Source organism: Haliotis rufescens, unplaced genomic scaffold, assembly GCF_023055435.1.
Source record: "Haliotis rufescens isolate VD_foot unplaced genomic scaffold, xgHalRufe1.0.p SCAF_10, whole genome shotgun sequence".
Lineage (NCBI taxonomy): Eukaryota > Metazoa > Mollusca > Gastropoda > Lepetellida > Haliotidae > Haliotis > Haliotis rufescens.
This window is the reverse complement of record NW_025963780.1, coordinates 45,462,096-45,476,263: the sequence shown is the minus strand read 5'-3', so window position 1 is coordinate 45,476,263 and position 14,168 is coordinate 45,462,096. Positions and strand designations below refer to the sequence as shown.

Here is a 14,168-nt window from a genome sequence, read left to right as displayed (position 1 = left end):
GCTTTTAGCAATATTCCAGCAATATCACGGCGGAGGACACCAGAAATGGGCTTCACACATTGTACCCATGTCGGGAATCGAACCCGGGTCTTCAGCGTGACGAGCGAACGCTTTAACCACTAGGCTACCCGACCGCCCGAAATTACATTTGAAGTTCTATGATTAGTCAGTCGGACGATGACAACAGTCAGTATTTTTCTTACTGAAACCCCTTTTAAGACAGTGCCGTAACTGCATATTGACATAAATATTTACGACATGCCTTTCACGGCAATACATCGGCCCGCCCGCTAGAGTAGTTGCCCTTTGTCAAGGGGACGCTACTCTGGTCTATGCGACATCACGTTTGATAGAGTCTGCCTGATCTGTCGGATGTAACGTCACGAGATGGAGTCAGATGTCCACACGTTGACCAAATGAAACAAGGTAACATTTCGGACATATTTCGGCCCACTGTTTTCTTGTTTCAAGCCGCAGAGGTCCACAAGACTGTTATGGAAACTGCCTTCGCTTTTTAATCGTTTCGTAATTTACATCTCTAAAACATCTAAAAACTTGTAAAATGTCTCGTCCCTATTATACACACATTTTCGGTGCCTTTGACGGTGCGATTAAAGAATTAATTCGTCACTTGTCACTCCTTTAAAGACATCTACTTTAATTGAAAAAAATAGTTTATCTGCGAAATCATCAAATTCTGAATTCAAAGAAGACTTTGCTTTTAGAAAATAACAACTAGACCTAATCAGACAATTTCGAACACTTTCTGAAAATCTAATTTCTGACAAATGTCTGGCCCTGAAACATGGATAGAAAGCAATTTTTCAGATATTTCAATATATTTAGTGATTCTGCGAGACGCCATTTTCACCAACACTGCTATGGAGTTCATGTTTTATAAATACTGCTACGAGCATGACCAAGCCAGTTCTGTTTTTCGGTTCAATTCATTTTCTTGTAATAAATGAAACAAACGGGTGATTAAATCATCTTTTGTTTCACTCGGGTAGGGTGGTGTCTCCCACCCCAACAACGCTATACTTTTAAGTTGAAATTATGTATTTTGTACTTGATTTTATCTTTTGCCTCGAAGATATAGATACGTTTTCCTCTACAATTGTTCCAATTGATGTTTTGTTTTATAAAGGGAGTGAGGGATTGGAAGGGTTTCTCACCCAAATTTTAAATTGAAATTATCTCTTTGTACTTCCTCTATTGCTTCGAAGAAATAAATGGACAACACTGAAAAGTAGAAGGTGTGTTGGGGTGTTCAGTTCCTGTATCAGACTCAACAGCACCTCGATACGTCTTTCCGGTACGCAAACCATGAACATCTTCTTTGTATCATCTCTTTAGTGCCCCCCAAAGACTCGAAAGGTTGTTGCCAACGGTTGTATTTCCGCTCAGCGAAGGTGTATTCGTCCACCTCGATAACAACGCCTGGTCCCCCACTCGGTCTTCACCGTTGACATTTCACAAACTTCACGAAGGAAACTTCGCCGGGTCAACCTTTGTGTTACTGCTCACTCTCATGTCATGGTGTATGGTTTTCAAAGTGGAACCGGGTCGGTCGCTTAGATGAGTGATTAAAGCATTCACGCTGAAGATGCAGGGTAAAATAGGTCTTCAGCAACCTATGCTTGTCGATGCTCATGATGTCAATCACTGGATTGTCTGGTCCAGACTCGAATATTTAAAGACCACCGCCATATAGCTGGAACAGACCATATCACAAGCACATCAGACACACATCACAGTCACAAGCACATCATGCGAATGCACACCACAAACACATCACAAGCACAACACAACCACACCATAACGCACACCATGCACAACCACACCATGCGAAAGCACAACACAAGCACATTATGCACAAGCACACCATACACATCACAAGCACACCACTCGCACATCACAGGCATATCACAAGCACACCATACACATGGACAACACAAGCATATTATGCACAAGCACACCTTACACGTCACAAGCACACCATACACATGGACAACACAAGCACATTATGCACAAGCACACCTTACACGTCACAAGCACACCATACACATCACAAGCACACCATGCCCAAGCACACCACAAGCACAACAATCAGCGGAGTTCCTCCGAGTAAAACAAGAAGTCGGAATACAAGACTGGCCTCAGGGTATACATGAAGATAGTGTTGCAGTAACACAAGCAGTCGGAATACAAGACTAGCCTCAGTGTCTACATGAAGATAGTGTTGCAGTAACACAAGCAGTCGGAATACAAGACTAGCCTCAGTGTCTACATGAAGATAGTGTGTACAGCTGCACAAGCAGTCGGAATACAAGACCAGCCTAAGTGTCTACATGAAGATAGTGTGTACAGCTGCACAAGCAGTCGGAATAAGACTAGCCCCAGTGTCTACATGACAATTGTTTTAAAGCTATTATCAAATAAGGACATAGCAATAGTTGGCCAATGACAAGGAAGAGCAGCCATGTAGCGGGTTATAGTTGACACGAACCTAAATCACAGTTTACAATACAAATATATCAAACAGGAAATATAGTTCAAGAAAAGGTGCAAGTGACACACAATGGTGACACGTCAACAGATGATATCAGTATAGAAATCTCTCATCTCACCTGGGGCCGTTTCCAGTGTAAATGTAGTGTATTGCTGATATCAACATTCTATATGTTTCACCTGATGGAGTAAGCATGTATACTCCGAAACGTTGTGTTCCTCATTATATAGAAGATGCCATCCTTTAATTCTCGTCCTTATGTGTATCACTTCTAAATGCCTTTCACCGCCTCCGTGGTCTAGTGGTAGAGCGTCCGCCCGGAGAGCGGGAGGTCCGGGGTTCGGTCCCCGGCCGCGTCATACCAAAAGACCTTAAAACATGGTACTTGTTGTTACCCTATCTGGGGCTCGGCATTAAGGGGCTAAAACAAGTACTGGTCGGCTCGGAGTGTCTGAGTGGGGTATTTATGTTAAACTGCGGCACGGCACACACACACGTGCATGCACGTCGCTATATAAGTGCAATAATCTTGGACGCGACGTTAAACCCAATTTCACCTCACCTCACCTCACCTCACCTAAATGCCTTTCAAAGACCTATATGTTAACAGACTAAGTGTTAGTGTAGTCAGATACATAGTCAAAGTCAATCCGACACAATTCAAGGTGAAACGTGCGAGTGTCAAGGGCTATCTCTCTCCTGTTATACCCCTCGTACAGTACAGACCCAGACTGTACGGCCGGCTATAAATGGCTCGGGCGGCTGTTGTGTGCGAGTCGGGGTTGGGCGAGTCTACTCACTGCAGCCTGGATTCACGGGTCCACATGTGTTAGGCGAGACCACCTCCTGTTGCACGGACTGTTTACCGACACAGCTGAGGAGGGTATTCACGGCATACAGGTCACTCTGCGTGGACAGTGGCTACTTTCCACAAACACGGACAGTTGTTTCGAGTAGGAAGTGTATTTGGTGGTTAAACACCACACAGCGTTTCCAGTGTTTGACAGCTTCCGTAACTTGAATAATCTAAGTGCAGGTATGTATTGATGTGTGACTGATGGAGTGACTTAATGGGTCATAGCATACTGACCTAGATGCACATATGTTCAGTGTGGGCCTGGAGCGTATTAGTAACCATAGCAACAAGTAGTACCGTATACGTTACTTTCAGTGTAAATTGAAAGGGGAGCAACTGCTGGAGGGGAATACCAGTGAGCTCTATCGTACAGGTTCGCTGGAATGTTTTGCATTTCAAGTAATAAGCACTTTCACCGCTCGTCACGCAAGACGTGGTCTTGACATGTCTGTTCGTGACCGAGGTATAACGTACATCTTGTCTGTCATTCCATGCACGACGTAGCCGATTGTCCACGAGTCAGTCGTGATTGCTCGTGCATTTCGACAATTAAGGTCATGGAAGTGAACTCACCACCTCGTCTGCATCTGGCCTGGTTAAAACACAGACAGAGCGACGATACCTTGTCCGTTTAGTGAGAACCATGAAAAATGACACAAGCTTGCCAGACGGTCTCTACCCGGCAGACATTTCCTAATATTTGATACTGGTAAATGAGTATTGTTTTACGCCGCTTTTTGCAATATTCCAGCAAAATCACGACGGGGGGACATCAGAAAGGGGACCTGAACCCGGCAGACAGTATTGCGGACGTGACACAGGGCGACACCAACGATAGAAACTAGCACTAGTCCTGTAGCCAAACTGCCCAATAGTTAAGGTACCATACGGATTAGTAGAAGTTTACCATTTATTAGGATTTTGTTATATGTTATGATTATAAGGACTAGCGGACTAAACATGTTAGTTTCTGCCGCTGTACACGGATAAACACGAGAGCGGCAGATGTTGGAGGATACAGGGGCAAGCTAGAGCGGTGTTGCTGTACTGCTGGTTACTGGGGCACAGATGTCTGTCGCAAACGGTCCGCTCGTCCTCGTAATTAATGTTCATTCCCTCCTGCCTAATGTGTTCGGTGTGTGTGGGGATTGCTGACTTGAAACGGTCCCCGGTATACCTCATGCTGGTCGTAAAAACAAACTCAAATGGAGTGGAGTGAGTATTGTTGTACATCGCTTTTAGCAATATTCCAGCAACATCATGACGGGGGACAGTAGTAATGTACCCATGTGTGGAATCGAACCCAGGTTTTCGGCGTGACGGGAACGCTTTAACCACAAGGCTACTCCACCGCCGAGACTTACATGGGGATCAAGGTGGTCTGTCTCACTGAACTGGGTAATTTGTGTCATCGTACCCCGCCCTGAAGTAGCGTAAAAAACTGCGGCGTAAAACAACAAACCGAACCCCTCAGTGTAAAGGACGCTATATCTGTCTGTCTGTGAATAATCGAATCTGGACCAGACAATCCAGTTATTGACATCAAGAGCATCGATCCACGCAATTGGGATACGATGACATGCATCAGGTCAGCGAGCCTGACCACCCGATCCTCCTACGACAAGCAAAGTCGCATGGGTTGCTGAAGATTCTACCCCGGATTTTCACGGGTCCGTTCATCCACTGAATATCCATCAACTTTTACTTAGTTACTTATTGTTGCCCTTTTGTCGCGGAGTGTAGGTGGATGGGTGACTGTGTTCGGCGGCTTGAGTGCCTGGGGCTTCGGCCCTGAACACATATAACATGTGATGTCTCCCCTGGCAAGAGCCTTTGTTCGATGTGTGCCTCTGTTCACCCAGCAGTGAATGGGTACCCGGTAGGATGAGATGGAGATGTGACCACCAAACGTTGCAATGCCTGCTGGAACCGTCTATCACCGAACAGGGAGGTTGGATTGTATACTCCCAGGGAGCTAAAAATGAAAATCGCGTGCACACTGATCCATTAACAGTCACTGTGGTTAATAATGTTCCCGCTTTGGGCATACACAAGTGTGGATTTTAGCGCTTCTTCTTCTTGTTATTTTATTTTTTTATTAACATAAAATGATTTGGATTTTCATGGCTTAAACTAAAGTGAACGTAGCTTTGGGTTACTCATTCTTGCCTTGCCTCCAGTAGTTAATTTGTTTAAGATGTTCATCTGTCATTGTAAAATGTCAGCTTTAGGATTAGGAATGTGTGATGATCTTATTCACTGTCAGGAGATGAGAATAACATTAACAAAACAGTGTGAATATCACACTGTATAAATGTGTTTAGAATGTGAACACACTTAAGGCATGTTTAGATCTAAACATGTTTAGGAATGTGTTTAAATCCTAACCGGAATATACATTTGGTGTGTTGTGTCTTAACACATTTAGGGTGTAAACACATAAAATGAGCTATCGTCTCACAGCCTAAACCTAGAGCTTTATCATGTTTAGAATTTAAACTGACCCGTGAAGATCCGGGATAGAATAGGTCTTCAGCAACCTAGCTTGTCATAATAGGCGACTAATGGGATTGGGACTTGGTACATGTCATCGTATCCCAATTGTGCACATCGATGCTTATAATGTTAGTCACTGGACTGTCTGGTCCAGACTCGATTTTTTACAAACCGCCGTCATATAGCTGGAATATGCTGAGTGCGGCGCTAAACAACAACCAACCAACAAAACAAACGGAAAGTCCACCCAACGCCCTTTAATCTCCCTGAATAATGCAAATGTTTCCCATGTTTCTCATTTTTCCCATGTTTCTCATGTTCCCCATGTTTCTCTTGTTTTTCATGTTTCCCATGTTTCTCTTATTCTCATGTTTCTCTTGTTTCTCGTGTGTCCCATGTTTCTCTTGTTTTCCACTTTACCCTTGTTTCCCATGTTTCTCATGTCCCCTTGTTGCCGATGTTTCTCTTGTTTCTCATGTTTCTCTTATTTCTCTTGTTTCTCATGTGTCCAATGTTTCCCTTGTTTCCCATTTCCCCTTGTTTCCCATGTTTCTCATGTCCCCTTGTTTCCCATGTTTCTCATGTTTCCCATGTTTCTCTTGTTTCTCATGTTTCTCTTGTTTCCCATGGCTCCCATGTTTCCCATGTTTCTCATGGCTCCCATGTTTCTCATGTTCCCTTGTTTCCCTTGTTTCCCATGTTTCAGTCACCATGACGTGGAGGAGTCTCTGGGCCCTGGTGCTGGGGCAGAACCCAGACAGCGAGTTCCTGGAACCCTACGCTGCCTCTCTCATCTTCTTCCTCACCAACATGGCTTCGGGGATCGTCCTCCGTTCCCTCAACAAGGTCTTCTCTCCGAAATGGGCTCAGGAGTACATTGCTGACTTCCTGTCAACGATGGAAGCGTGTGCCTATTTCTTCGAGAACAATTTCGTGTACAAGTATTACGGCTCGTTCTGGCTTGGTATCGCCATTGTGGTCCAATGTTTCATCTGTGGCCGAACATTCGAAGGATCCTCGGAGAATCCGGTCCAAGCGTTTTACAAGCTGGTGACTGGAGAAATTAAATTTCCGAAGGCAATCTTAAAAATAGTTATTCAGAGTTTAGCAGGACTTGCTTCGTATCGGTTCGCGCAGCTAGTGTGGTCACTGGATTTGATCTCGGACCATCATGAAAGATATTACGAGACCGAGTGTGCGTCTGACCTGAACGTGACCCTGACCTTCGGTTTCTTGATAGAGATGGCGGCGACGTTGTCAGATAACTGGTTATGTATGCAGACGGTTTCACGGATGTCGCTACTGGATGAGTTAGTCAAGTATGCAAATGGAGCTATCATGATTGTCGTCGGTATGTATAATTTATCTTACAGATCAACTGTTCACCGTCACCTTCCATAGCTACACGCTCACAGCCCGTGTTATCAATGCATGTAGATAATTATGTCAGTGTTTAGTCTCGTCACTTTAGCAGCACGACAACCATAAATCGACTGGATTTCTTTATCATGTTGGTCACATCGACGTAGTCAAGCTGTATATCATTTTCCTCTCCTAAACGACATCTTAATTTCTAATGACGTGATGGATGTGGTTTTTGTCTAAAACCGAAGGAACGGTGGCCATAATAAAAAGTGAGGTGAAGTTGGATTTAACGCCGCGCCTAAGATTATCGCACTTATATGTCGACGTGGATGCGCGCGCTTTCGTGCGTGCGTGCGTGTGTGTGTGTGTGTTTGTGTGCGTGTGCGTGTGCGTGTTTGTGTGCGTGTGTGTGTTTGTTGTTCGCGTGTGTGTGTCTGGACTGATGCCGATTTATAGTGCTAGCCCACTAAGATACCATGCCGCAGTTTAACATGAATACCCCACTCACACAGTATACTGACTCCGAGCCGACCAGTCCTTGTTTCAGCCCCTTAATGCAGAGCGCCAGACAGGTTAACAAGAAGTAGCATCTTTTAACGTCATTTCGTATGACGCGGCCAGGGATCGTACCTCTAACCTTCCGCTCTCACATCGCTCGAGTGAAATAAACAAGAAATGAAAACATTTTATGTGAATTAAAAGTCAAAGGGTAACTTCCTTTCTTGCAGTGAACACGGCGGGAGGGAAGGGGAGGTCATATTTCAGGGGGAACGGGCGGCCCAGTCGTACATTGTATAAGTCGCCGCGATTTGGTTAGCAGAGTTGCGTCCCTTGGACACGCCAGAAACCTATGATTGTGGGTTCAAATCCCGGTTCGCACCGATTATGTTTCTAGGTTTGTCAGCTCAATACCCGTGCTCGTGGGTTTCACCGAAGTGGTAAATGTCGAATACCTGTATCACTTCGGGCTTTCCTCCCACATTAAGTCGATACGCCGCGATATAACTGGAATACTGTTTAAAGCGGCGTTAAACCCAACTGACTCACTCACTTACTATGATCAGCATTAGGATATAGGTGCGTTAGAAGCCAACCCGTCATCCTGTATTTCACCTAAGTCACGTGTAAAATCAAGTCTGCCTTAAGCTGAATCGCCGTGATATATTTGACCTACTATTTTTAGCGGCGTTAAACGTTGCCCTCTATTTCGGATGTTGTGGTTGTTGTCCTGGTTCACGTTTTCACCACGTCCCCTTGTTTACGTCCTGTTGTGACGTCAACTGCAGTCTTTTCAGAAACGTCAAATGTTCACTTGTTTCAGCTGGTTCCCTTGGTATACACGAACTACCCGTGAGACTTGAGGGTTTGGTTTGTTGTTTAACGCCGCACTCAGCAATAGTCCAGCTCTATGACGGTGCTCTGTAAATTATCGAGTCTGGACCACACAATCCAGTGATTGATATCATGAGCACCGATCCTACGCAGTTGGGATATGATGACATGTATCAACCAAGTCAGCGAGCCTGACCATCTGATCCCGTTGTCGCCTCTTACGACAAGCATAGTCGCCTTTTACGGCAAGCGTTGGTTGCTGAAGACCTATTCCATCCCGGATCTTCACGGGTACATAAGTCTTGATGTACGTTCAGCCCCAGTTCGACACTCACATTAATGGTGATATCCACTGCTGATAATTTATTTTCGGTACACCAGAAATCAGTAGATCGGAAATTGACTATACGATATTCCGTTTGAATATCGTCTGTTTATATATCTGACTACACTAACACTTAGTCTGTGAACATATAGGTCTTTGAAAGGCATTAAGAAGTGGTACAAATCAGGAAGTGAACTAATGGATGTCAACCTCTTTATGATCAGGAACAGGTATGTTTACACCTGTATCACCTAATGAAGGAGTAAGTCTGTACTCCGAAACGTTGTGTTCCTCATAATAAGAAGTTGACATCCATGAATTCTCTTGCTTGTGTTTATATATCGTTATCGATATCAGATTCGTGGTTGCGGGAGCTGAAATGATCCCATATTCATTTCGTGACAGTGAGTGAGTGAGTTTGGATTAACGCCGCTTTGAAAAGTACTTAGCGCGACTAAGGGAAACGATTCTCCACAACGAACTGCAACGCGTTACACGACTCGAGAACGCCCTGTGGGGATTCCGGGTTAGAATAGGTCCCCAGCAACCCGTGCTGGGTGAAATGGGCGACCAAATGGATCGGGTGGTCAGGACTGACTTGATAGTGTGTCATCGTACCCCAATGCGTACAATGTAGGTCGTTGTTCACAATATTACTTGACTGTCTAGTCCAGACTCCATGATATACAGGCCGGCGCCAATAAGCTGGAATATTCCTGAATTGTTTGATAGGCATTACTCAGAAGTTGACGGATGACAAAGTTGACACATTTTATGGATAACAACTTCTTTAATACTGTAAAGGCGACGTTTCGGTACAGATCCTTATATCGTTATACTGTTGTCAAGCAAGACTGTGTTTATGGATTCTTGTGGAATATTGCTGAAGTAGGCAGTAAACAAGAAACGAACGAACGACTGGGCAAAACGGACCTCCTATTTCATGGAATCCTAATCCAAAAATATTTTTGAATATTTTGCTTTCCAGGTATGGCCACAACCGGCATGTACTTCAACCCCGCCATGGCGTCTGGGCACACGCTGGGCTGCAAGGGCACCGCCATGTTGGAACACTTCCTGGTCTACTGGATCGGACCATTTGTCGGGTGCCTCGCCGCCATTGTCCTGAACAAGGTGCTCCACGTGGACATGTCTGAAGCTGCTCAGGCGGACAAGAGGAAGAAACTGGAATAACTGTCACATACGAAAAAAAGTATTAGGTCAGGAATTCCTGAAAATTCAATTTATTTAGGGTTTGTCTTTCCATCCTTGCACTTCCTCCACAATAACGGAATGTCATCGTTAAGTTTTATACTGTAACTAATGATGCACAAGTCAATGGAGACAGTTACGTTGGTAGGAATTGTCCTACAGTTACTGCTAGTTATAATAACCAATGCGAGGAAGTATCTCCGCGAAGTAATGCTAAAATTCCATATGGCCAAAAGAGTTCAGTTTTGTTCCCGACTACCAATACACAAAACGAGTGGGTAACTAACAAGCCATATGTTTAGGTTCACGTTGTTGAACCCAGACGAGATAGGGTAGTATTGCATCAACGGTTCCTGTACACAGCGGTTCGGTAGATTTGCTACCATCGTTGTCCATATTGTTACATTGCGTCAAAATCCCACTCACCCACTTGGTATTACAAAATACCAACATTGATAAAGATGAGTATCGATTTCAACGAAGCGACGTGTAAATCTGTACATGAGACAACAAACTATGTCAACGTGTCCTCTCAGGCAGGCTTTCCACACCGAGCGGCCGCCAGTACATCTGTCGATGAATCACTAATCCACGACAAGTACTGTCGCTGGCGCTACCTCCGTAGCGTTACAATAAGCTTTAGATAAACGAAATACCTGTGCTACATGTTGAGGCGAAAACTAATGGTGTTAGCTGTCAATCCTGACAATGTTATATTGTAGACATAGACCTATAGACCGTTGGTAAGCCGTTGACCTCAGTAATGTTGTCGTGTACACCCAACCAGGTGGACGTCCTTAAACCGTTGACGTTGACGATGTTACGGCGTAGACACAAACAGGTCGACGATGATTAACCGTTGACGTTGACGATGTTACGGCGTAGACACAAACAGGTCGACGATGATTAACCGTTGACGTTGACGATGTTACGGCGTAGACACAAACAGGTGGACGTTGATTAACCGTTACAGTGGCGATTAAATCAACGTTTGTAACGAGTGGGCAATAAGTGATCACCACAATAACAGGTTCGAGATGCCGCGGTCCTTAACGTAATGTAACTAATATTGTACATGGACCTCTCGATACAGCGAAACATTGACCACGAAGGAGTGTTAACTATCGTTTAAGTTCGAATTTCGGATACAACGAACTGTTTGTGCAGATCCCTTGGGACTGACAGGTTAGTTTCAAGGCCGTAGTTAACTTTTTTTGACAGGGAGGGTAAATATTTGTACAAGTATCACTTGTCCCCAACTTGATTCAAATTAAACTGTTTTCTATAAAAAAATCCAGGGGGGGGGGCAACTGCTGGCCACTACGCCACTGAGTTTACAGTGCTGAACCGGCATGTTCCAGTAGAGAGTTTACTGTTACCATTCACATTTCCGAGTGATCTCTAGATCTCACACTTATTCCCTTGAGATTATAGCTTTAATATCTGTGTACATTCCCATTGGTACATCCCCGTTCCTATATGGTGCTACAGAGACCATAGGTTATTTTACATTGAACCTCGTGAAACCGGACGATACCGATACTGATGCATTGTGTGGATTAACACATGTCCGGATTAACGAATCTCCGGTACGCGGTGATGTATCTGGTTTTGTACAGTAGCTGTCCGGAGTGTTAGGTGTCCGGGATAACGAGGTTCCACTGTATTATATTTGATGCACTAGCTGTGTATTCACGTGTGCCTGCCCCCATATTTTCACATAATTGGTTTTATTTCGAAGTTAAAACCATTCATTTTTACATTCCGCTTCCTCAATTGTTTTTGGGTGGCATGGTTAGACCAACTAGATATTTAAATCTCGAGATTTGTGGACGAAATGGTATTGGATCAGTAACAAAATATCGAGAAAGGCTAGGATAGTCATTAGGGCATGACCTTATCGTCATCACTGCCTCTGTTGAACTATTTACTGCATCGGCTACGATGTGTATGTAACGGCGTGACGTCATCCGACAGACGACATTCTTAGCTTGTCAACTTGCTGACGGAGTTAACCTCTTTGGTCATGTGGACAAGGCGTCCGGCCTCTGATCAGAAGATCCGTGGTTCGAATCCCATCACGGGACTCGGAGTCTTTATGGCCGCTTCATGTAGAAATAAGCGAGGCACGTGGGATGTGATAAGCAATACAAGCGGTATGTTCAATCTTACAATCATGTCGTGTACAAATAACTTGAAGCACTTGTAAAATGTCCCCGCTCTGTCCTCCCGGCCACTGGATTGGCTTTGCGGGAAGATCATGTACTCTGCAGCCGCGGACTTCTGCAATGTGACTTATATGGCATAAAACAATATTTACTCACTAACACTTTGTCAGGCTCGCGGTAGAGTGGGCGTCTTGCATACATCACACCTACTGGCGCAGTTCACCGAGAAAATATACAGTGATTTGTATTCATGATTATTTTGCAACAAAAGCGATCGATGACTATTGTCATGGGGGTGAGACTATACACGCTGTTCAGTGCTAATGATTTCTGACAACATAAATAGACACTGAAAGAAGCTGCCTAACACTACAACGCCTACACCAGTTGACTCTTCATCATTCTAACCCGGGGGCGTTTGGTTGGATGTTTAGGAGAGTGTTTTTTCGTCATACGAAATGACCGGGTTCCTTCCCCACATGGGTACAATGTGTGAAGTCCATTTCCGGTGCTTAGGAGGAGGACAACTTTACTCACTCATTCACTTTTATAACCGCGTGCACTGACATAAACTATGGAAAAACTTGGTCCTTGAGTGTTTGGTCTACTCGCTCCGTCGATGGCGGTATGGTAGCCCAGTTTGTAAAGCGTTCGCTCGTCACGCCGAAGGCCCAGGTTCGATTCCCCACATGGGTACAATGTTTAAGGGACATTTGTGGTATCCCCGGCTGTGATATTGCTGTAATATTGCTAGAAACGGGGTACACCGTACTACAAACATATTCTCTTACTCCAAGGCCTCCGTGGGGCTGTAGTATCTAGTAATCTCTAACCGAAGTGCCTGTCATGAGACAATCGGTTCGAGAGTAGCACCAGTATTCCTTCACACTAACGTGCGGTGTTTAATGTGATATTCATGCTGTGGCGCATACTTAGTATTACCATTTATCAGCATTTCACCCCAAAGTATCAATTGTAACTATTGAGAGTTGTGCGGATATCCAACGTTCAGATTAAATTGCATTTGAAGTTGGTGCGTAGAAAGGTAAGGCCATCTCAAACACAAGTGTTTATCACCTTTCTTGTTTTAAATGGATAATGGTTTATTTTTAATTTTATTTTTAATTTCGATTTTCCAACTACAGCTACGTTGGTACTAACTAAAACAAATGACACCCCTTCAATCCACCAAAAACCTCTGCTCCGACTGGTTTCTGGATCCTCCGCGTGGTATCGCTCCTCTTCCTTCCAAACCTGTCGCAGAAACGAACGGGAACCAGTCTACCCGATTTGCAAACTCACAAACGACGTTATATTTACTAGTCATCGGGACCGGTAACACTAAAAAGTGCAACTTCAGAATGTTAAAAAACGATAATTTTCTAAATAATGTGGAACCGGAACCTCATGCTACATACGCATAGATGACTTTTTGAATTTCGAAAGAATAGGTTCGGGCAGATTGCAGGGGCAGACTTTGATGAGAAATAATATATTGTATGTGGCCTTCTGCGGACCATGGGTCCAGTGATCCTTCAAATCGTTGTCATTTGAATGTTTTTTCATCTGCAATGTGTTTTTTATCGGAATGTTTAACCGTTGCATTGTTTACGCAGAATTGTTAACATTTTACCACAATCTAGCCTTGTTAATAAAACTGACATTTAATGGCTGCTTTGTTATCGTTGATATTTTACAGTCCGACGTCGTCAATATTTCACGCGTTTGTATTCACATTCCTCCATCACCCGTGAATGCCAAAGACCGGTTGGAGGGAATCGCCATTTTAAGCAACGCATCAAGCCACGGCCTGGAAGAGGAGGACCAGTGTGTGTTCAGACCAATGAGTCCTCCAATTATATCAGCAGTATGTCTTGTGCCATGTGCAGTAGTGTTCGCACA

At 44.3% G+C, this 14,168-nt stretch overlaps 1 protein-coding gene across 3 annotated transcripts; it reads left to right on the top strand.

Annotated features, from left to right (window-relative positions):
* The first annotated feature begins 3,231 nt into the window (after positions 1-3,231).
* Positions 3,232-13,938, top strand: LOC124115619 (aquaporin-11-like). 3 transcript variants are annotated; one of them, XM_046476674.2, is made up of 4 exons: positions 3,232-3,548; positions 4,120-4,248; positions 6,571-7,215; positions 9,875-13,938. In XM_046476674.2, the coding sequence occupies exons 3-4, from the start codon at positions 6,576-6,578 to the stop codon at positions 10,078-10,080; spliced, it is 846 nt and encodes a 281-aa protein (XP_046332630.1). In that variant the 5' UTR covers positions 3,232-3,548; positions 4,120-4,248; positions 6,571-6,575; the 3' UTR covers positions 10,081-13,938. The 3 variants fall into 3 exon arrangements, 2 of the variants coding, with proteins under 2 accessions (XP_046332630.1, XP_046332629.1); XR_006858004.2 differs by lacking the exon at positions 4,120-4,248 and having other exon boundaries at positions 3,233-3,548; positions 9,875-10,993; positions 11,048-13,938; XM_046476673.2 differs by lacking the exon at positions 4,120-4,248 and having other exon boundaries at positions 3,233-3,548.
* The last annotated feature ends 230 nt before the right edge of the window (positions 13,939-14,168 follow it).